Genomic DNA, 24543 nt, shown 5'->3' on the forward strand with positions numbered 1-24543 from the left:
TGTGCCCCTGGTCCTGACCACTGTTAGGAGGCCTGTACATAACTCCCATTATGGTTTTTTTGTCTTTGTGGTTCCTTAACTCTACCCACTGAGACTCCACATCATCTGACCCTATGTCGTTTAGTGCTATTGATTTAATTTCATTCCTAATTAACAAGGCAACCCCACCCCCTCTGCCCACCTCTCTGTCTTTTCGATAGGTTGTGAATCCCTGGATGTTTAAATGCCAGTCCTGAACCCCCTGCAACCACGTCTCTGTGATGCCTACCACATCATACCTGCCAGTCACAATCTGGGCCACAAGCTCATCTACCTTGTTCCGTACACTGCGCGCATTTAAATATAGCACCTTTAATTCTCTATTGACCGTCCCTTTTTGTTTTCTTAGTGTGGTGGACCTTGGTTTACTGAGCCTTTCCATACACTGTGTCATATTTTGTGGGATGGGGCCTACTTGTGACACTAATAAAAATAATAATAAAGATTATTATAGAAATACAAGTTGATGTGGTTGTTTTCACATATCTGATCTGGCTGCATTCTTTCAGGAATGGAGCACTCTGAGGTTTAGACATGTCACTAAATTCACACCAGAAAATAGGTGAAGTCAGAAAGAAAACCTTTGCACAGAATGGAGAAATTAGACTGCTTGAAATGAAAATCTCGTTCTTCACTTTTTTTTATTTCCCAGGTTTGATGAATGCAAAACATCTTTAAAGAAACCTTCTCAGATACATCTAGTACTGGGATTTGTCAAATGACTAAATGTCAACATACTCTGAAAACTGGTTTTTTGACTTGTTTGGAATGCAATGTAATTGATATTAAAGGGGATTGGTAGAGGTAGGGCAAGCAGGCATGTGCCAAAAAGAAGCAAGACTAGCGTAGTTCTCTTACTCAAAAAACAAAAATTGTTACCCTTACAAAGGAGGTGTATGGAATGTAAATGTTGATCAAACGTTGAGGTGTGGTTCTGCAGACATTTTCCATGTTCTAGGCTTTGATTTTTCTCTCTGATATTTGTGATCTATTTTTGTAGAACCTCAGTGCATTTGTCAGCGTATTGTACCTAAAACTCCTAACAGGTAAAACAACAGCATCCGGCAATTAAATGGTTAAAGACATCACAGTGTGAAAATAATATAATTCCCTGTGAAATTATTCAAATATAAGGACAAAATACTTTAGATACTGGAAATCTGAAATAAAAACAGGAAATGCTGGAAAGGTAGGTCTGGTCGATTCTGTGGAGGGAGAAACAGAGTTAATGGGTAGAAGGATAGGTTCGGTGAAGGGGATGGAAATGGGATGTTTCCCACTGGGGTTGGGGGGGAGCGGTGTGAAAATTGGAAAGGGTAGCGTCGTGGTCCTGCTCGTCGTGGCCGCAGATGGTGACGTTGTCCAGGTACGGGAAAGTGGCCCGCAGCCCGTACCGGTCAACCATTCGGTCCATCTCCCGTTGGAAGACCGAGACCCCGTTGGTGACGCCGAAGGGAACCCTAATGAAATGGTAAAGGCGGCCGTCTGCTTCAAACGCAGTGTATGGGCGGTTCGCCTTACGGATGGGGAGCTGGTGGTAGGCAGATTTCAGGTCCATTGTCGAGAAGACCCGGTACTGTGCAATCTGATTGACCATATCAGATATGCGTGGGAGGGGGTACGCGTCGAGCTGCGTGTACCGATTGATGGTCTGACTGTAGTAAACGACCATCCTGATTTTCTCCCCGGTTTTCACTACTGCCACTTGGGCTCTTCAGGGGCTATTGCTGGCCTTGATGATACCTTCCCGCAGCAGCCGCTGGACCTCAGACCTGATGAAGGTCCTGTCCTGGGTGCTGTACCGTCTGCTCCTGGTGGTGACGGGTTTGCAATCCGGGGTGAGGTTTGCAAACAGGGAAGGCGGGTCGACCTTAAGGGTCACGAGGCTGCAAACAATAAGGGGTGGTAGGGGCCCGCCAAATTTCAGTGTTAGGCTCTGGAGGTTGCACTGGAAGTCCAGGCCGAGTAGCAAGGCAGCGCAGACATTGGGGAGGGCGTATTGCCGGAAGCCGCTGAACTCTACGCCCTGGACGGTGAGGGTGGCGATGCAGTACCCCCGGATCGCCACGGAGTGGGATCCGGAGGCCAGGGAGATTCTTTGGTTAGCGGGGTGTACCGCGAGGGAGCAGCGCCTTACCGTATCAGGATGGATGAAGCTCTCAGTGCTTCCGGAGTCCAGAAGGCAGGATATCTCGTGCCCGTCGACCTTCACCTTTGTCGAAGCGGTCGCGAGGTTGTGCGGTCGAGACTGGTCGATCGTGACCGAGGTGAGACGCGGCTGGTCATCGGCGATTGCAGGCGATGAGCGGCCCAATGAGGTGCCCGACGGGCAGGGGTCCTGAGGCGGGTAAGATGGCGGTGCCCACGGGCCGCAAGTGTCCTGGGGCAGGCAAGATGGCGGTGCCCATTGGTTCTGAGGAGAGGAACATGGCGGCGCCCACTGGCCGCACGGGGGGGGTTGCAGGGACAACAGCAGCGATTGAGCAGGCCTGGCACACTGCAGCGAAATGTCCCTTCTTGCCGCAGGCCTTGCAGAGCGCGCTCCGTCCCAGGCAGCGCTGCCGGGGGTGTTTTGTCTGTCTGCAGAAGTAGCACTTGGGTCCCCCGGGGTTGGTTGGCTGCCGCGCGGCGCAGGCGTGGGGTTGACTGAGGGCAGTCGCTGATGGGGTCCACGATGGGGTGGCCGCTGGCGGGGTCCACAATGCACAGGGGGAGGGGGCCGTGCGGTTGGGGGCATAAGCCTGTATGTTGCGTGAGGCGACCGTAAGCGAGAGCGCTAGTTTCTTGGTCGCCGCGAGGTCAAGCGTGGCCCCTTCTAAGAGGCGCTGGTGGATGTAGTCAGACCCTATGCCCGTAACGAACACGTCTCTCATTAGCAGGTTTGAATGTTCAGTGGCCAAAATGGCCTGGCAATCACAGTCTCTCACCAGGGCGAGCAGGGCACGCTAGAAATTTTCCACAGACTCACTGGGAAGTTGGTGCCGCGTGGATAGGAGGTGCCTGGCATAGATCTTGTTGGTCTGCTGGGCGTAATTCTCCTTCAGTAGCGCCATGGCCTCTGCATAGGTAGGCATGTCCTGGACGAGGGGAAAAACATTGGACCTCAGCTACATGTACAGAAGCTTCTGTGCTTCTGAGATTGGGTCTGGAGCAGACCCGATGTATGCTTCAAAGCAAGCTATCCAATGTTGGAAGTCCTTTTTGCCGTTGTCTGCTTGAGGATGCAGCTGCAGGCGATCCGGCTTGATGCGGAGGTCCATCTCCGAAAAATCTCTGTGTAATGAATTGATGCACTATCAATTATGACGAGACGAGAGTAGAATGTAATCGAGGCTTTATTACACAGAGATGTGTGGCCTCCTACAGCAGCTTACGAAATGGCTGTTGTTCGGAGAGTGCACACATTTATACTCCGCCTCCTAGGTGGAGCCAGCAGGCAGGGATCTATCCCCGCACCTGTAGTACAGGGGCCTTACCGTAATACCCATATATACAATATAATACAACAGTGGTGACTACCACAACCCCTGAGCTGGGAGTCGGGGTTTGTCTGCATTGCTAGTAAGCCTGCTGTGTGTCTGTTTTAAATTCAGTTCACAGCCTAGAGCTATTCTGCGGCCTACCTGCTCTAAAAGCAGTTCACCGCCCAGAATGAGTGAAAGGCTTTTTGTTCACAGAGCACTTCAAAGGCCAGAGTGAATGAAAAGGCTCTTTGTTTACACACATGCTGACTACCCTCAGAGATTCTAGTGAAAGGCTTTTTTTTACCCCAGCTGCTGTCTGCCCTCAGAGATAATGCAGCAAGGAACTTTGTCTGAAAACCTTCCAGTAATGAATCTTCAGGTGGTCTGTCAATGGAGTGAGAATGAACTCATACATAGTAGTTGCAATGGTCTGGGGGGGGTGAGCCTCCTTGGGGAATGGGGCTCATGAAGCGGGGTAAGGGAGCGATGAGAATGCAGGTCGCCAGCCTAAGAGGATGGCTGGATGTGACCCTGAGCGAGAAGGCAGGACAGTGATGATCAGGCTGGGGGTAGTTGGGGTGTTGTGGGGAGAGCACGGTGCAGTCACTCAGCAGTGGCTGACCAGAGTGGTAAGAATACCTTGGGTTTACAGGACCCACATGTCGTTCCTGAAACTGTTGAACGCCTTGTGCTGCCAAAGACTCCGTCTGTACAACAAGACAGTGCGACACCTCTGCAATGTCCTTGCAGACCTGGCGATACTTGCAGGAGGAGGGCACCTCCTCCCTGTGGTTGTGAAGGCGAGGGAAGTCCTGAACTCTTCGCCTCTGACTCATTCCAGGGCTCGTCAGCCGATTTCTGTGAGGTCTCTCAATCATCTGCCCACAAGTGCATCCAAGAGGTCACAGATGCTCTGTATGCCCAGGCATCCAATGTCATCCATTTGACCTCGAGAAGGTCTACCAAGATGCCTGGGCTGCAGGATTTTCCGCCATCGCCGGAATATCTCAGATCCAGGGGGCCATTGATGAGACACATGTGGCCTTGAGAACATTATGGCATCAGGGTGTGTCCTTCATCAATCTTAAGAGGTCCCACTCCCTGAATGTCCAATAAGTCTGCGACTATCAGACTAACATCATGTACGTGTGTCACGTTTCTTTGGGAACATGCCTGACAGCTTCATACTGGGGCATTCGTAGATCCCCAAGGTCTTCAAGGACCATCATAGGCTGCTGGGATGGCTCGTGGAGGACAAGGGCTACCCATTGAGGTCATGGCTGATGGGCTATGCATTGTGTTCATGGCTGAAGAGGCAAAGGAGTCATGTTATAACGAGGCTCACAAACTCAGTCAGTAATTGAGTGGAGTATAGGGCTCTGAAAATTCATTGGTGCTCAACTGGTCCAGTGGTGCTCTTCAGTATAGCCCCAGAGGGTGTTCTGCATTGTTGTTCTCTCCACAACCTGGGCAACATGCTGGAGGAGGAGGACCATGCCGCTTCCTCGGATGAGGAGGAGAACCAGGAGGGAGTGGAGAAAGTGCCCGAAGAGGACCTGGAGAAAGGAGGACAGGTGGCAGTCAGCATACGGCAGGCCAAGAGAACCAGGGATGTCCTAACAACCTCTAGGTTCACTCATTTCAAAAAAAAAATTTAGAGTGCTCAATTCATTTTTTTCCAATTAAGAGGCAATTTAGTGTGGCCAATCCACCTACCCTGCACATCTTTGGGTTGTGGGGGCGAAACCCACGCAAACACAGGGAGAATGTGCAAACTCCACACAGACAGTGACCCAGAGCCGGGATCGAACCTTGGGACCCCGGCGCCATGAGGCAGCAAACTATCCACCGAGCCACCGTGCTGCCCCAGGTTCACTCATTAGGAGGCTTGGTGTCCGACAGCTCCACAACACCACCCTCACAAACCTTTAACTACTCCCCAGATGCCTTTCCGTCCCAAATCTCTTCCCCCCCCCCCCCCCCCCCCCTCCCTCCAACCTACCAAACCTTCCCGTCTGCACAACCCCACCACCTCACTGAAGGTCTCATTGACATATTACCAGGTTGGTGGGCCTGGGTTGACCATGTAAGTGAGTCGTTAGTCAAGGCAGGAGGGTGATGATGACTCGATATGAGGAAAGCTGGGATGCTCCTCAGGTTCTGCTTTTGTCTGACTCCCGTCTGTCTGCTCATGTCCTTGTCCCACAGCTCAAAGGGGGGAGATGGGGCAAAGTTAAGGGTTCACTGAATGATGAGGCAGCCTTTGCTGGATGTCTGTCACTGAGGGTCTTATGTGGGTCTAATTGTTGGGCCTGCTTAGAGGGCCTGCAGAAGTTTCTCAGTTAAGATGGGGAGATGAACCATCCTTAAGAGAGAGGGGCAAAAGATAGAGGCGTTACAGCTCTGAGATGCATTATTATTTAATACGGTGACTCATGACTGTGGAACATTATCAACAGCCTTACTGACAGTGCCTAACTTCACCCATGCCCACTCTATGCACTTGCAACTTCTTAATTTTCTGTGGCCTAGGTGTTATCACAGTCTTAGTTGTCACATTTATCTCTCACTGCTCACTAACATATTTTCTCTCTGATGTTTATGATGAAGAAGTGGTGTGTGGGCAACTTAAATGCAATATATCAACTTCAGATGTTGGGATGGACACTCTTTGACTCTTTGGATGCTCTTTGTATTAGTAATCCAGAGGCCCAGGCTAATGTTCTGTGGACATGGGCTCAAATTCCACCATTGCAGTTGGTGGAATTTAAATTCAATCAAGTAAACCTGGAATTGAAAGCTACTCTCAGTAATCAAGACCATGAAACCATCATCAAGTGTTGTTGAAAGACTATCTGGTTCACTAAGATTCTTTAGCAAAAAGAAATCTGCCATTTTTACCTGGTCTAGCCTGCATGTGACTCCATATTCAGAGCAATGTGGGTCTTCACTGCCCTCTGAAATGGCTGAGTAAGCCACTCAGTTCAAGGGCAACACATGCTGGCTTTACCAGTGACACACCCACCCTATGAAAAATATGTAAGTGGCCTATGCTACGATATGAAAGGAAAAAAACATCTAATATAGGTGGTTGGAGTATATTGGAATTAAACAGCAAGAGATGCACATTAATATATGTTGTGACATACCTTTGAAGATAGTTGCTTGGTAGGACAGACCGAGTATTGCTGAAGGCAAGCTGTCAAAGCTCCATCAGCATTGTCTCTTTTTCAAAGAATAGAAGCTGAAACAAACAGAAAAATATGTAAGTGGCCTATGCTACGATCACTTGTAGACTCTATTTGTGAGTACCAGATATATGAAAATAATTTAAAGTTTCTGTAGAATTCAAAACTTACTTCTGAATTATAATAAAAGCAATGACAAAAATGACATTACAGCTATTGAAAGGACCCAGAAGTGAGGAACCAGAATGACTGATTATGAATGATAATGTAAATTGGACATGTGTTCACTGGAAAATAGAGGATTAGAAGGTGATACGATTATAATATTTGTGATTCTACAGGAGCACTATAGATAATATAGGCCAGGGTGAGCTTTTCACTCTGTCCAGGACAGTAAAAACAGTAAGTTCAAAACTAATCTTTAGAAACAAAGGTCCAGATTTTACCACCATCAGCAATGAACAATCAGCACGGTAGCATTGTGGATAGCACAATTGCTTCACAGCTCCAGGGTCCCAGGTTCGATTCTGGCTTGGGTCACTGTCTGTGCGGAGTCTGCTCGTCCTCCCCGCGTGTGCGTGGGTTTCCTCCGGGTGCTCCGGTTTCCTCCCACAGTCCAAAGATGTGCAGGTTAGGTGGATTGGTCATGATAAATTGCCCTTAGTGTCCAAAATTGCCCTTAGTGTTGGGTGGGGTTGCTGGGTTGTGGTGGTAGGGTGCTCTTTCCGGGAGCTGGGGCAGATTCGATGGGCTGAATGGCCTCCTTCTGCACTGTAAAATTCTATGATAATCTATTAACAAATGGTGTTTGTTATTCATTACAATTACAACTGTTTTGGAACTTTGGTGGAGAACTTCCAGTCAAGACCCATTTCAACACAGGGCTCTCTACAGGGGATCTGATAATAATATTTTATTGTCACAAGTAGGAAGTTACTGTGAAAAACCCTAGTCGCCACATTCCGGTGCCTGTTCAGGTCAGCTGGTACGGGAATTGAACCCGCACTGCTGGCCCTGTTCTGCATCACCAAACCAGCTGTCTAGCCAACTGAGCTAAACCATCTCCCATATCTGGGATCTCTGCGATAAGGACAGACAGTAGAGTCTTCTCAAAGTCAGATTGAACAATCCTTACTGAGACCAGCAGGGCGAGAAATTAGTTGCCATAGCACTGCCTAGAATTATGCTTACCCATTTTTCTGAGGGAATAATGCATCTGGCTGCTGGACAAGAAGGATGCATGCATCTGTGGTCCTCAATGCACCAGTAGACTTTGAATGAACACAGATCTGACTTCACCCAGCACAATCTACTGATGTGATGTTAGGATTCCAAATTTGATCAACAAGTATGCAGTCTGCCTCTTCATCACTTACTCTGTGAATAACAAACATGAAGCAAGATGGACTCTGCACGACTATTATTTGAATGGACAGGTACCAGAGTTGCAGATGAGGTGATTTTTTTGGGGGGAACCTTTTTCTGTTGCCAAGTTTGCAGAAGTACACTGGAGTATTTTTGGGGGTGTTTTGGTGAGTTACTGAACGAGAGGTCCATGGTGAGAGCTTGTTCATGATGCCAGATTGCAGAATGAGGGTGACCTGAGAGTTGAGAAGAGATGTAATGGAGGAATGCACCATAATTCTTAGTATTTTGAAGTGATGCTGGATGTCAGGGGCCCTGTCATAGCAGAGAACCAACTCCTTTTGAAGGGCTCTGGAGATTCAGACATCCTTGTCCTCTGCCAGTTCCTCTGCTCCCTTTTATTTTGTGCCAAGAGAGGGCGCGGTGTAAGCAATTGTGTTTGGATGTTATGCCTGTCATAGCTGAATAGCTGGAGATACGCTGAGGCAGAGAGAGGTGGGTGTGCGGTCGACAGCACAGGCAGATGACTTAAGCCTGAATCACTTGTCCCATTAAGTGCCAGTTGATAGTACTGTCAACACCACCTTCCATCTTTTACTAATAACCAATTTTTTGTGTAGCCCATCTTGACAGGAATTGATGGAGGCAGGTTGAAAATCATGAACCCTGCAACCAAGAATCAGGCAGCATCAATTCCTAGCTCGCAGGTTCTAAGCCAGGAGGTCTCAGTTAGAATAACATTTAATTTGATGTCACATTGTGTACACAAAGTGAAATACAGCGAGAAAACGAGATTAAAAGAAAGGTAAAAGGCAGAGAAAGAAACTGTGAAAAATGTTTTTATTTTACTATTATTTTTAAATCTCCAATAATAATTAAAATTTGAAGGAATGAGAATACAGACTTCTGAAAGTGACTTTTCAGTGCCAAGAGGTAGTTTGTTCAGAGTCCTCATGCTGTTAAAGATTCCCTTCCACTTGACAAGCCCTGATTTGTTTAGTGAGTACCCAGTGAAGAAGTTCTGCAAAGTCACATCCTTCTACGTATGTGATGCACTATCAATTACGACGAGACGAGAGTAGAGAGTAATCAAGGCTTTATTAAGCAGATATGTGTTGCCTCCTGCAGCTGCTACTAGAAATGGTAGCAGCTCGGTGTGCACACACATTTATACTCCGCCTACTGGGCGGAACCAGCAGGCAGGGATCTACCCCAGTACCTGTAGTACAGAAGCCTTACCGTATTACCTCTAATACACGTATTATACAAACAGTGGTGACTACCACAGTGTGTGAATGCTGGATATTTTGGCGAGATACTGGTATAGTATAGCTTCTGGAGGAACAGAGCCTTCAGGCTGAAACTTTTTGATTTTCACATTTAACTGTGCATGTGCAGACGCCAGGACCAGCATTTTCTGTCCCGTTTTCACCAGACAGGAATCGTGTCGGATGCTGAAAATCCAGGAGTCCCAAAATGGCTTTCATGCTGGCGGAATTTCCTCATCGTCAATGACATAACAGGGTTCCTGCCAGACAATGAGGGGCACCCCATTTAAATACATTTTAATATTATTAGCGGGTTTCCCTGCTCTATTATCCCCCCACGTTAGGATTTCTGCCCCATCAGTGGGGTTTACACAGCTTTTGTAAATAGGGGACCTGGCGAATGGTCCCCACTGGAGACACAGTTACGTACAGTCACCAAGGGGGAAGAGGGACATGCTGGGAAGCATCCTGGCACTTCCCAGGGCACTGCTCCTTTGCCCTTCCCAAGCACTGTTCCCTTGACACTTCCCCCCAGCACTACTCCCCTAGTGCCAGGGAGCATCACTGAAGGGCAATGCCAAAGGGGAGGACTTCCTTTGGGGAGGTCTTGGGGATCGCTGTGTCCATAGGGGTTCCTCATGTGCATTGGGGGGTTCTCCATGTTCAGTTGCAATAGACCATAAAACATTCCAGTATACTTCTACCAATTGCTCCAATCAGAGAGTATGGCACTGTTACATAATTTCCAGTGCCATACTTTCATCTTCTGCCATCACTGACTCCAGGTACTTGAAGCTACTCACTTTCACCATGTCTTTCACCCGTAATCTTCACTCCTTCATTCTGATCCTCTTCCCTAGGCTCAAACTGACAGGCCGTATGTTGAATGTTGAGTCTTTGGTCCACCAAACTTTACATCTTTGTCTGGTAGTGCTTTTCTCCAGTTTTTCAGATACTCTGCCACATTTTCACCATCCCATCACGTAGCGCAGCATCATCTGTAAACATCATTGCCCATGGCACTTCTTGCCTCACTTACTCAGTGAGAAGATTCGATGACAACCATGAAGAAGAAGGGGGATCAGTGCCGATCCTTCGTACAGTCCAAATTAAGTGGTGATCTAATTGGTGTGTTTAAAATGACTAAATGATACAGTGGGTTGGGAGAAACCACTTCCTCTGGTGGGGAAGTCCAGAACAAGAGGGCATGACCTTAAAATTAGAGCTAGGCTTTTCAAGGGTCATGTTAGGAAGTACTCCTTCACATAAAGGAAAACAGAAAGAAACAGAGGGACAATCTTACCAAAAAATGACACATTTCCAGTTCCAGTGAGAAAAATGGTGCAAATACATCAGCGGGATCTCTTACGGAATAGTGAGCCTCTTTGCCAAAACAAATGTGTCGTTTATACCGTCACCTAGGCGGGCAAGGCCTCTTAGAGCCGGGAATCGGCTCCAAAGAGATCGTGGCGCCATCTTTAAATGGCACCCCGGCCAGTGCTGTAGTCTAATGGCCCCCAGCCAGATCACAAATGTTTTGATGTTTCTCCCTCTACCGATATTCATCGGCAGCATCGCCTCCCCCCCACCCCCCCCGCTAAATGTCCAATATCCACCCCACCTTTCCACCCACCACACATATATGCTAACCCCCGCGGGGCTCCCACTAGGATGTGCCCTGGCAATGTCCCCTGGCACAGTTTGGCACTGCCAGGTTACCATTGCCAACCTGGTGGTTGCTATTTGGCAGTGCCAACCTGGCATGTCTCTCTACCCACTGGGGGCTATATTTACCTCTGCGCCCCTGGAGGGAACCCCTCAAATGCCTCTCGCTTGGCCAAACCGATTTTGTAAATGATGCCGGCATGACATCATGCCGACGTCCGGTGAATGTCCTGCGAGCACTCTGGAGAGAGTGCTCGCTAATCACATGCTACTGTATTAAAATGAGGTTCCCGGTTCCCGTGGCATGATTCTCACTACTCCACAGAAGGAGTGAGAATTCCAAAACTAAATCACACTGGAGAGAATTGCATTTTTCGATTCTCCCTGGATTTTGAGCCCGTGCCAGGTGGAGAATGCAGGCTCAGAATTGCCCCATAGTAATATAGAAAATAGTAGCATGAGTAGGTCATTTGGCCCTGTAAACCTGCTCTACCGTTCACAATGATTATGGCTTAATGATGTTGTGTTACAAATCAATCATGATCTATCTGAATGGTGGACCAGGCTCGCGAGGCTAAATGGCCTATTCCTGTTCCAGTGTTCCAATGTCATTGGAAAGTAATATTGAATGAAGTATAAAATAGGCGCTTGATCCAATCTTGTCAGCTTCTCATCTGGTGAATTAGATTTAAGTTAGTCTCCATTATAATTTTACAATTGAATATCTATTTTATTTTCACAGTCAAAATCAGTCGTGCAAATCTAAATCAATCATTTTTGATCTAGTATCTAGACACAACCAACCATGTATCAAGCATAAGCAATGATCAAAATGGCCCCACAAAATGATCATTCATTGAATAACCGCAATAATGTTAGACGAAGTATGGATTTAGATTAAAAGCAACATTTTAAAGGTCTCTGTGCTTCACAAGGAAATTTTTATTCAAGATTTAATTTTAAGGACAGAGTTGCCTTACAAACCATAAGGTTCTACATTGTAAGAACACAGGTAACATAGCATTGGAATGAGAAAATTGTTGTGTCATGAAATCTGCCCACACCCTTGGGTCATGTCACTACCCTTATAACCTAACATTTTTTAATTGTTAAAATGATGGCCCAGCCAATCCCTTCACTGAATAGTGCTCAAATTCAATAAGTTAATATGTGTAATCACCAGTTTATTGATTATTTAGCAGCAATGGCTAAATGAATCATTAATCCTTATCAAACACAAATTATACATTAGGCAATTAATGAATGCAGATAATAGCCTGCTTAATAATTCTTGGTAAACAGAAGCACAGCATGCCAGCTCCTGCTCTTTTTGGTGTCAGTACATTGCTACGGTAACTGCTGAAAGCACATTTGAACAGGGGATGATCTGGGGGAAACCTGATAAAAGCAAAATACTGCAGATGCCGGAGCTCTGAAATAAAAATAGTAAGTGTGAGAAAAACTCAGCTGGTCCGGCAACATATTGAGCCCAATGAAACTCTTCTTATGCACTGAAGAGAGGTAGGGGTGTGATTGGTTTTATGTTGTTGAGAAAGGAGGGAGGGGCGGGTGGAGCAAATTTGATCATTCAACAAAATTTGAATAAACAGATCAGATGTGTGTCCAGCATATAATTCCTCCCGAGTGAATGAAAATGAGTTTGTTATATTGGAGAAATTGTGATTCACAAATAAAAAGGTCAGAGAAATTGTGTATGGAATGTAATTTACACCTTGTGTAAATAATTTTTTAAAACTGATTGATGTTTCTTTATTATTTTTCATGTCTACCAGCTCCTCACCAGTGCACATGTCTGATCTGTCTGTGCCTGTGGCCCTTACTTGAACATGACTTTAGAAAGTATACCATTCAACACTCCTAAAATTCAGCTAAAACTCCTCACTTCAAACAACTTTAATCTCCAGGGATCCATTTAATCTCAATGTTAATGAACAGTGTGGGAAGCATGAAGTCAGACCGACTTAGTGTAGATGTATCAGTATATTTGTTATTTGTTTAGTTGCGCTGTGTACTGTCCCCCAAGGGCAGGTCTCTCACCAATGTGACAATTTCAGCTTCATCTCTTGCTAACTTGATCTAACACAAAACCTGCTGAATATAAGATTTAAATGAACACCCTATGATTTCCTATGAACATGAGAATTAATTGAATTGCTATCTACTATTGGAGAGAGAGAATTTTGCACTGTTGTTTCTGACTGCTGCTGCTTAACAAAACCAAAGAAAACCTTGTTTTTTGTTTTCAGGTGATGGTCGTTCATATTTTGTAGTAACCAATGAATTATTTATTTGGTTTTGTAAATTATAATGCAATCACAAAATCCGTAATCTTTTTTCAATAAAGTAATACCATCAAGTAATTGTGCGTCTCTGTTTGAAGCTTTACATTTTACCACTGTTGATAACAGTATGCCCCACTTAAACGTTTGTACTAAAGTTAGTAACTACTTGGAGCAACAGCTGGTTAGTAGCTATTATGGTAGAGCTTTCTTCGTGATAGTTGTTTCCTTATTCGGATGGAATGGAGAGGAAGAAATGCATCAGTTCTCATCTTGACAGGTGCTGGATGAATTAGAAAGGCGTTTTATTTCCACAGCTCTTGATGATGAATGAACTCAATGTGTTCATGCTACTCTTGGGAAAGTAAAGGGGTATCTTGAAAACCAATGGCTGAATATTTCCAGTAATATAATTTACTGTAACTGGAGCGATACTAAAATTAAAGTACAGCCTACCTTTGACAGAGGCATTTAACTTTTCAATTTTGTCGAAAGAATGTATAAAATTAAAATCAGTGTGCAGTACTGTACAAAATAGGACACAATGGGTAGAATCTTAAAAGTTACGCGCAGGGAGGTTTGAAGGTGGGAGGGTGGGGAGGTTTTGAAATGTGCGTATTGAGTTGTGTACCCACCCAGCTGCGGTGGGTAGCTGATAATCACCAATTAATGGTCTACTTGGGGGCAAATTGGGGATGCCCCAAGATGTTACCAGCAGCAGACAGGTCCCCCTGCAGAGGCTGAGGGGTGTGTGACTGTGCCAAATGAGGCTCCCTTTAATTTCCCCCTCTCCCCAAAACCACAGTTATCAGAGGGTCACAGTGTGACCACAGGCTAAGCTGTGGAGGGTTTCCCCCCCTCAAAACTGATGGCCTGACAGCTGTGGCCACAGCCAGTGCCTCCACTTTGAGTCCATCACCTACAATGGAGTGCCCATCTGCCCCAGTGGAACTGCAAGCTGCCGACAACTGGATTGTTCCCATTGTCTCTCCTACCTATGTCATCCTTAATCTGCTGGGACTCCCGCAGGTTGCCTGCTAATTAGCTGCCTCTGAGAAAATCCTAAAGGTGGGAGGACCACAGAAAACATTGGGATCAGGACCCAAAAATGGTCCCACCTGTTTTGTTATGCTCTTGTTGTAGTATAAGTTGCTTCCTCTGACAAAGGAAGGTTCAGACTTGGAGATAGCTTTAACATGTTTATTAAACTATCAACAATTCTCCTACTTGGATTCAACGCTACTGTTAATCCTTCTATAGCTACTCAGACTGACTAACTAGTCCATGTGGTGGGAGTGATGTGTTTCAATCAACCCTGTGTCTGTACTCACTGAGAGTCTCCACTGGAAAGAGGAAGATCATGTGTGCAGTGTCCTTATATATGGGTTGGTGCAAGCCCTCCTGTGGTAGTGTCACCTCTGTGTGTATCGTGACTGCCCATTGGTCGTGTCCTATCTTACTGACCTATTGGTTGACTGTCTGTGTGTCATGCCTCTGGTGTTCCCTCTAGTGTCTAGGAAGGTGTAGTGTATGTACATTAACCCTTTGTGTACTTACAGTGATGTATATCACCACACCACCCTGCGTTTGAAAGCTACAACGATACGATTCTGCTCAATGTATGTATGATTTATGGTCTTGAGTTTTACACTAAGGCTCCTGCTCCAATGATCTGCAAGTTATGAGTTGGGTTGCTTTTCCCTATTAATTGTATTCTTTTAGAGAAATACGAACGACTAATTAATCAACCTTGGTTCAATGAAGAGTGCAGGAGGGCATGCCAAGAGCAACAGCAGTCATACCTAAAAATGAAGTCTTCATCTGGTGAATTTACAACACCAGACACTTTTTTAATGTATTTTATTCCAAACATATTCAAAGGTGCAAAACCATAAATAAATCAAAGAACATTCTCCACACCTCACAAGTTTTCCCCCATTTTGATCCCCTCCATCTTCCCCCCTCCTCCCCCGCCTGACCCATCAACGAACAATTCCTCAAACATGGTCATGAACAGTCCCCATCATATCTCAAAGCCCTCCGCTGATCCCCTCAATTCGAACTTGACCTTTCCCAGCCGGAGAAATCCTTTCAGGTCTCCCAGCCAGGCCGCCACCTCTGGTGGCGTTGCCGACCTCCATTCCAACAGAATCCTTCGGCGGGCAACAGGAGAGGTGAAGGCCACAACGTCGGAGTTTCTCCCCTCCATCAGCTCCAGCGTTTCCGACACCACAAAATTTGCCACCATCAGGACCGGCCCGATCTCTACTCTCGTAATCTTCAATCACGTCCCAAACACCCACTTCCAATATCTCTCCAACTTCTCACAGCCGCAGAACATATGCGCGTGGTTTGCTGGTCCTCGTCCACACTTCTCACACTCCCACCCCCTGGAAGAACCCACTCATCCTCCCCTGAGTCATATGCACTCTGTGTTCCACCTTAAACTGAATCAACCTGATCCTCGCACGCGAGGAGATCAAATTCACTCTGCGCATCAACTCGCTCCACATTCCCCGTCTCTACACCCCCCCCCCCCCCCCCCCCCCCCCCCCCCCCCCCACCAGCTTCTCCTCCTATTTCTACTTAATCCTCACCACTTGGGCCTCTCCCCTGCTCTCCCACCCAACCATATAGATCCTCAATCCTACCCGCCCCTTACACATCCGGGAGCAGCAACAACTCCAATAATATGTACTCTGGCAGCTCCTCCATTCCTTCTGCGCAACTCTCATCCAGATATAAATCCCTCACCCTCACCAGCCCCACCTCTCCGCCCAGTATACATGCCATCCGTCTCCCCTACTTAAACCCATGGTTTCCCCCACAGCAGGGTTAGCACCGACAGCCCCTCCATCATAAGTGTCTCTTCAACTCATACCACACCCTAATCGGGCTCCGTGTACCTCCCTGGCGCCAGCGGAAGCACCGTTGACACCATGGCCCTCAGGCTGGACTTCCTACAGGATTCCTCCTCCACCCGAACCCATTCTAACCTCTCTCCTTCCCACCATCACCTCACCTTCTCTGCATGCTGCCCAGTAGTAGTGCAACAGATTTGGTAATGCCAACTCCTCTTTCTGCCTCTATCGCAGGGCCCTCTTCAACTTGGTTTCCTCCCACAGCCCAAAGACGTGCAGGTTCGGTGGATTGGCCATGATAAATTGCCCTTAGTGACCAAAAAGGGTAGGAGGGGTTATTGGGTTACGGGGAGAGTGAGAGTCGGTGCAGACCCGATGGGCCGAATGGCCTACTTCTGCACTGTATGTTCTATGTATGTATATTTATAGCCATGCAGGGGGCTAGCAGGGACCCGAGTGAATCTCACAGCTTTTGCTGCAGATATGGCTCCCCGCACTTCCAGGTCAGAGGCCGCACATGTGCACGGCGGCAACATCCAGCGGCTGCACCGTGCTCCATGGCGGAATCGGACCGCGGAGCCACACCGAGGAAAGAGATTCCCCGATCGGCCATGTGCCTGAGCCTCAAACCCCGCGCCTTTAATTGCCGGACGCCGAAACGGGCCACCCTGGCCTCCACTCCGCCTGCCCCCGAACAGGGCGACCGCGGACTGAGACCGCAGCCGCCACACGAGTATCCTGACTGGCAATAGGTGGTTAGTTCCACAACGTCGGGAACTTGTCAGGTGGGGAGCGGAGGATCACTGAGCGGGCCTCTGGCAATGGGCCCCCGGTGGCACGGCGTACTCCACGGTCACGCCGATTTTAGGTGATCGGAGAATCGCCGGACCGGCGCTGGGCCCGATTATGGCGTCAAACTGGATACTCCGTGCTGGTGCCGGCCGCGATTACGGCGTCGGGCTGCGGCGAATCCAGCCCATGGTTCCTACATATCAACGCTATTAGTGATACTGACTTTAGTTTAAAGTGGTGTCTAAATTGATTCCATATTCCCAGAGAAGCTGTTATCACTGGGCTCATAGTGTACCTGGCTGGAGAGAATGAAAGAGGAGCAGTAAAAGTGCCCTCAAATTCGAACCTCCTCCATATGCCCCCAAATCAACCGCGAGTCCACGGCCCACCCCCGCAGTTTTTCGATGTTCGCTGCCCAGCATTAATACATCAAATTGGGTAATGCCAGCCCCCTGTCTGTCTATCCCTCTGTAGGAATGTCGTCCGAACCCAGGGAGGGGGTGGGGTTCTTACCTGCCCACGCAAAATTAGCTTGTTAACCCTACTAAAAAATGATTGAGGCAGAAAGATTGGAAGGCACTGAAACACAAACTAGAGCCTTCATTTTAACCATCTGAATCCTTCCAGCCAATGATAATGGGAGGGCATCCCAGCTCTTCAAATCTGCCTTCACCCCCTCTACCGACTGGCCAGGTTCAACTTATGCGACGAGGCCCAAGCATGAGCTACCCATATCACCAATATCTAAAACTAGTCCTGGCCAGTCAGAACGGTAGCCCTCCAGATCAGCTGCCTTCCCAGAGGGTTCATCAAAAGAACCTAATTCTTGCCCACATTCAATCTATATCCTGAGAAGGAACCAAACTTTTTCAGCACTTACTTTATCTTCCCCATGTTAGCATGAGGGTCCGTGATGTACACCAATACGTCGTCCACGTACAGGGACATCCTATGCTCCCTACGTCCCCTCTCTACTCCCTGCTGAATGAAAAATGAATGAAATGAAAATCGCTTATTGTCACAAGTAGGCTTCAAATGAAGTTACTGTGAAAAGCCCTTCTACGTGGCCGACGACCTAAGTGCGATAGCCAACGGCTCGATTGCCAAAGCAAACAGTACAGGGAAAGTGGACATCCCTACCTTGCACCCCAATACAACCGAAAGTACCCAAACCTTAATGCATTGGTACACACACTTGCAGTGAGGGCCCTGTACAAAAGCCTAATCCACTAATTGATTTAGGCCCAAAGCAAAACTGTCCCAGTACCTCAAAAAGATGCTCCCACTCCACCCGGTCAAACGCTTTCTCTGTGTCCATGGAGATGATTACCTCTGGTTCGGCTCCCGATGTGGTTGACAGGCCCACATTCAGGAGTCTCCTAATGTAGGCCGACAGTCGGCGGCCTTTAACAAAGCCCGTTTGATCCTTGGAAATTACTCCAGGTAGGCACGCCTCCAAACGAGTTGTCAAACCCTTCGGCAATATCTTTACATCCATGTTCAATAGGGAGATGGGCCGATATGATCAGAAACCAAACCTCCCCTCAAGTCCTTAACCGGTGCCATCTCCCGAGAGGCCACTTCAGCTGGTGAACCAATAAACGGCTGTCCTTCTCCCTGTACTTATAAAATGTATATAAAAGCGAGCTAACTGCTTTCCCCATTGACACCAACTCAAACTCCATCTGGAGCTTCTTCCTCTCTGCCAACAGCTCTACCATATCCAACCTCCATGGGAGTCGCTGAACGCATCCCTCCTCCAAATATAAATCCCCATAATGTGGAATGTATTCAGATATGGGGCGAGATTCTCCGACCCCCCGCCGGGTCGGAGAATCGCCGGGGGCTGGCGTGAATCCCGCCCCCGCCGGTTGCCGAAGTCTCCGGCACCAGAGATTCGGCGGGGGCGGGAATCGCGCTGCGCCGGTTGGCGGGCCCCCCCGCTCGATTCTCCGGCCCGTATGGGCCGAAGTCCCGCCGTTAAAATGCCTGTCCCGCCGGCGTAAATTAAACCACCTACCTTACCGGAGGGACAAGGTGGCGCAGGCGGGCTCCGGGGTCCTGGGGGGGGGCATGGGGCGATCTGGCCCCGGGGGGTGCCCCCACGGTGGCCTGGCCCGCGATCGGGGCCCACCGATCCGCGGGCGGGCCTGTGCCGTGGGGGCACTCTTTCCCTTCCGCCTCCGCCACGGTCTCCACCATGGCGGAGGCAGAAGAGACTCCCTCCACTGCGCATGCGTGGGAAGCTGTCAGCGGCCGCTAACGCTCCCACGCATGCGCCGCCCGGAGATGTCATCTCCGCGCCAGCTGGCGGGGCACCAAAGGCCTTTTCCGCCAGCTGGCGGGGCGGAAATTCGTCCGGCGCGGGCCTAGCCCCTCAAGGTTGGGGCTCGGCCCCCAAAGATGCGGAGCATTCCGCACCTTTGGGGCGGCGCGATGCCCACCTGATTTGCGCCGTTTTGGGCGCCAGTCGGCGGACATCGCGCCATTTCTGGAGAATTTCGCCCATGATAACCACTGAATACTCTACCGCCACCACCCCGGGGAGTAACGATGTACCCACTACAAAGTAGTCAGTATAGGAATAGACCTGGTGTACATGTGAAAATAAGGAATACTCCTTCTCCCTCGGGTATCTGAATCTCCACGGGAGAACCCCCTCAATCTGCTCCATAAACGCTAGCAGCTCCTATGCCACCTTCGATGTCATAAGGGACTTGGGACACAACCTAGCTAGTCTGGGATCAAGCACAAATTAAAAGTCCCCCTCATGATCAACTGATGTGAGTCCGAGTTGGGGATGGCCACCAACACCCTCTTAATAAAATCCGTATCCTTCCAGTTTGATACGTTGTTATGGGCCATGGTTTAGACAATCCCAAAGTGATTCATGAGTTTACCTGACCCACAACTAGTAATATATTGGGGTATGGGGAGCACATGGCCCACTCTACAAGTGTGGTACTTCAGAAATGGAAACATTATTTTTTAAAGCAAAACAGTGTTTACTCTATGAACCCAAGTTAACCTTTCTAAAACAAACAGTGAACATCTTAGCAGCCAGTAAATCAAATACACCCCCCAAAGAATGCAACACTAAGTAACCTGTGTGGTAGTCTGTATTAGGGGTATTACGGTACCTAGGTTGAGGCTGCAAGACCATTGGTGTGGGAGGTACCTGAGACATGAAGATCATTGGTGAAGCCTGCCTGCTGGTTCCGCCCAGTAAGGCGGAGTATAAGAGTCTGTGTCTCCCTAGCAACCGCATTCTGTACCTCCGCTGCTGGGGGAAACAACTATTCCAATAAAGCCTTCAATTGACATCCAATCTCGCTTCTGGAGTTATTGATCGAGCATCAACCTGTATGCTGTCCCTTTACACCCAAAAGACTGAACAAACCTTTAAACATAAGCACATCAGAGTTTACAGTCACTACTGAAAACATTTATAATTCTGAATTCACCAAATGATCAAGAGAGAGCCCTTCATGGCAGAGAGCTCAACAGTACAGCTGCTTTGGCTGACTTCAGCTGCAACACACTCAAAAACAAAACCAAAACGACAGACAGACATACCCAAGCTTTTCTCAAAGTGAAACTAAAAAGTAGAACCAGAGCTCAGCTCCACCCACACTCTGACATCACTGCAGTAACATGAGCAGCCAAACATTTCTTAAAGCAACATTCTCATGACAACGTATACATTCACCAAGACCACTGGAGCACCACTCCCTATCACATATCAACCCCCTGAATCACCAAACTATTATCCACTGAAAAGCCACCCTCCTTTGATCAGCCCTGCTTTACCCTAGTCCTCCCCTCAAAGCTCGAGTGGAACACCTGCCCCATCCACCCCTTCCTCAGCTTTGTCTGATCTCGAACTTTCAGATGTGTCACCTGCAAGAACCCCCCCCCCCCCCACCTTCAAATGTTTTAGATGGACAAACACCAGAGATCTTTTAACTGGCCCATTTAGCCCCTTTATGTTCCATGTAACCAGCCTGGTTGAGGACTTGGTTGAGGTCAACCTTGACCAATGTCTTCTGCCCCTCCAACAGTCACCACCTCTGCCAGCAAGGAGGTGATCCTCGAGCCCTATACCTCCAACCGATGTTCCACTTTTTCCAGCACTGCCCATATGGGCTCAGTCACCTTTGGCAGGTCATTTGTGACCCCCTGCCTCTGCTTCCTGAACTCCTTCATCAGGAATTCCACCAGTGTTCAGGTGTCCACTGAGAGGGCAACGATGACACAGAGCCATCTGCCATTTTCTCTCCTGCTGAAACATGAGGGCCTTCTGAGTCAGATGAGGACCCTTTATTCGACTTATTCCTTGTATTGTTGTCTCCAGACATCCCACACCAGATCAGGAATCCGATCTCTCCAACTATAACATAGGACATACAGTGCAGAAGGAGACCATTCGGCCCATCGAGTCTGCAAGGATCCACGTAAGCCCTATCCCCGTAACCCAATAACCCCTCCTAACCTTTTGGACATTAAGGGCACTTTAGCATGGCCAAACCACCTAACCTGCTTGTCTTAGGACTGTGGGAGGAAACCGGAGCACCCGGAGGAAACCCACACAGACACGGGGAGAACATGCAGACTCTGCACAGCCAGTGACCCAGCGGGGAATTGAACCTGGGACCCTGGCGCTGTGAAGCCACAGTGCTAGCCACCTTGGTACCGTGCTGCCACCTAAATAGCACCTGTTAAATAGGCAAAAGGACCAAAAACCAAATCCCCAAGAAGGAGCCACATTATTTGCGACTGTTCTCTTCATGGCCGCTGCCGGAGATCTTTGCAGTAACCTGGACAAGGAACGGGACCTGAGGCGAGCGAAGGATCATTGAACTGTAGATGGGAGGGCCACGTCATCAGAATACACCAGGACGTTGGGGCAGAGCTGGCGAGAAGGCGTGCGACATTCAATAAGGCCATGGCTGCTCTGTACAAGAGAAACGTGAGATTTGGTGTGGTGTACCTTGCTCATTTTCGGGTGACCTTCAAGGAGAGAGATTATTACTTCCATACGCGGAGGATGCAAATACATTCATCAAGAAGCATGGACTGGGGCGTGAACTAAAGTGCTCAAGGACTAAAACTAAGAAGTTAGATGTTTGGTCACTGTTAGGTTCATTTGTATTTACTATGGGAGTCTTGTACTGTAGGCGAGGTGTTGTTATGGGACTTTGTTGGTGGGTGTCTTTTCTGGGTGGGTTTGGGGTTTGTACATTGTTGTTTAGGGGTTGAGGGTTTGGGGGTTTATTTTCCTCTATTGTTCTGTATTAAAGTTTGGTATGGGCGTCAGGCTGATTGCTGGTACAGTGTTTCGCTGTCTTTGGTTTTTACACTGTGTGGGGGTCACTCTGCTAGCAGTATAGCTAGTTAACGGGAGTGGAGAAGGGGGAATATCTGCAGCTTGTTACCGTTGGGAGTGTTCTTTTCTAAAGTAATGAACTTCGGTTTTTTGTTTCTGTTTTGGTTGGGTTTGGCGACAGGGGAGGGGTGCTTTTGTTCTTCTGTTGGTTGTTTGGTTTGGTGAACGGTTGAAAAGTTGTATTATACATAATCGTCAATGGGTCATTAGCGGGCACGTTGGTGGTGTTGGTCAATGTGTATGCACTGAACTGGGATGACACAGCATTCATCAATAAGGTTTTGGCCTCTATCCCAGATCTGTATTCTCATCAGCCAATTATGGTGGGGGACTTCGATTGCATTCTGGATCCCAGGATGGATAAGTCAATTCCAAATCTCTGAGTGCATCAGGGGGAGCAAAGAAGTTATTGGTGTTCATGGAACAGATGGGGGAGGGGCAGACCGGTGGCGATTTAGGTATATGAGGGACAAGGGGTTTTCTTTTTTTTCCCATGTCCATCGGGTCTAATCCCGGATTGACTTTTTTGTGGTGGGTATGTCTCTTCTCCCTGTGGTGAGGGGGTGGGTTGTTCGGAGACCGTTATCTCGGATCATGCTCTGCACTTTGTGGACCTAATGTTGGAGCCGGCCGCTCCCAGGTACTTTCAGGCGCATGACTTTCTATGTAAGGAGCTTCCTTAATTTCCCCTGGTAACATTGCCCTTGCTTTTCGAAAAGGTCCTGTCCATGGCCGAGTTGGGGGAGGGTAGGATATCGGATATGTATGGGCAGATGTTGTCGATGGAGCAGGCTTCGTTGGAAGATGTAAAGGGGAAACGGGAGGATGAGCTTGGTTTGGAGTGAGGCTCTTCACAGGGTCAACGTCAACTCCTCATGTGCTAGGTTAAGCCTGATCCAGTTCAAGGTGGTGCACAGGGTGCATCTCACCAGGGCGCCTCTTGGGCGTGGAGGATAGGTGTGAGCGATGCTCTGTGGGCCGGCAAATCACACACGCATGTTTTGGTCATGTCCCAAGTTTGTTAGTTTCTGGATCTCCTTTTCTGACACAATGTGGGGGATTTTGGGTGTTCAGCTGGAGCTGTGCCTGTTGGTGGCTACCTTTGGAGTTTCGGACTCGTCCGTGCTGCAGACGGGCACGAAGGCAGATGGTCTAGCCTTCACCTCACTAATAGCTTGGGTGGAAGTCTCCAGTGCCGTCTAGGGCCTTGGCCTGGCTGGGGGACATGATGGAATTTTTGTACCTCGAGAAGATCAAGGGGGTCGGTGGAAGGGTTCTACTTTTATCTCCTTTTTCAGGGAAGTGTTTACCATCAGCTGTTTTGAGGGGGGGGGTTGTATTTTTGTTCAGGTTTTGCTTTCTTTATGGAGGGTTGAGGGGGGAGGGGTGAACGGGGGATCGGGGGGGATAGTTTGCAGTTTGTGTTGTGTTGGGGTTTGCTGCATTGTTGTTATTTTGTTATATTGAAAACGTTTTTGAATAAAAACATTTTAAAAAATGATTTAAGGTAGGTTTACCTTTTCATGAATTTATGGCAGCTTACATGAGGAATAAAGTTTGGTATGATTTGCATCTATCTGTTAAAACAAATAAGTCGAGTTGAAACTTTGACAGATGGATGCATCTTAATTCAAAGCATTTTAGTTAGCGTTTGAACTGTTAAGCAGTTGGATTTCCCTTTAGTATCCTTCTTTCAACTGTGCAGAAGTTGCAGGTAAGGATCCTATTTTTACAAAAACACTAGTGATTCCAATTAACTGTTGGAGCAAGCAGCACTGAGTGTGCACTAGCCCAAACTCCAAAGGTATTTATTGCGCTATCTTGACAAAAAATAAAATATTAATGATTCTGGGTGTAATTTTTTGACAGGTGTGGTAAGTGCAATTAAATCACCAAAGTTTTTTTTCGAGATGGGATTTTATAACTGATCTAAAATTTCTGATTTATTTGATTGTTCTTCTATTTATCTGACTATTTTCAGCAGAAGCGACATGGAGATCAAAACAATGTCATTCAGATACAGTAAAAAGTTTGATCTTTCTGTCTGGTATTTGAGAAACAAGTATCTCTAAATTAAATAGATCGCCTTCCATGTTGTTTATGAAAGTTTGAATGTCATAGCCAAAACAGAGCTCCAAATAGCACCATTTACGGTAAGAATTCACTCTGGGGTTTGGCCATCTTCCCTTACTTTAATTCTAAAATTAGTACCTCA

General features: G+C 47.7%; 1 protein-coding gene across 6 annotated transcripts in view; it reads right to left on the minus strand.

Annotated features, from left to right (window-relative positions):
- Positions 1-24543, minus strand: part of LOC140426898 (uncharacterized) — a 139288-nt gene that overhangs the window by 20334 nt on the left and 94411 nt on the right. For 4 of the 6 annotated variants that reach the window (XM_072512154.1, XM_072512150.1, XM_072512151.1 and 1 more), the window contains 2 exons: positions 6653-6747; positions 398-5059 (listed from right to left, as the gene is read on the minus strand). In XM_072512154.1, coding sequence (XP_072368255.1) covers positions 1754-2776 — 1023 coding nt within the window. In that variant the 5' untranslated portion in view covers positions 2777-5059; positions 6653-6747 and the 3' untranslated portion in view covers positions 398-1753. Of the gene's footprint in view, positions 1-397; positions 5060-6652; positions 6748-24543 lie in introns of those variants that run through there. The other 2 variants (XR_011948336.1, XR_011948335.1) reach the window with 2 other exon arrangements.

This window comes from Scyliorhinus torazame, chromosome 7 (assembly GCF_047496885.1).
Source record: "Scyliorhinus torazame isolate Kashiwa2021f chromosome 7, sScyTor2.1, whole genome shotgun sequence".
NCBI classification, from domain to species: Eukaryota; Metazoa; Chordata; class Chondrichthyes; order Carcharhiniformes; family Scyliorhinidae; genus Scyliorhinus; species Scyliorhinus torazame.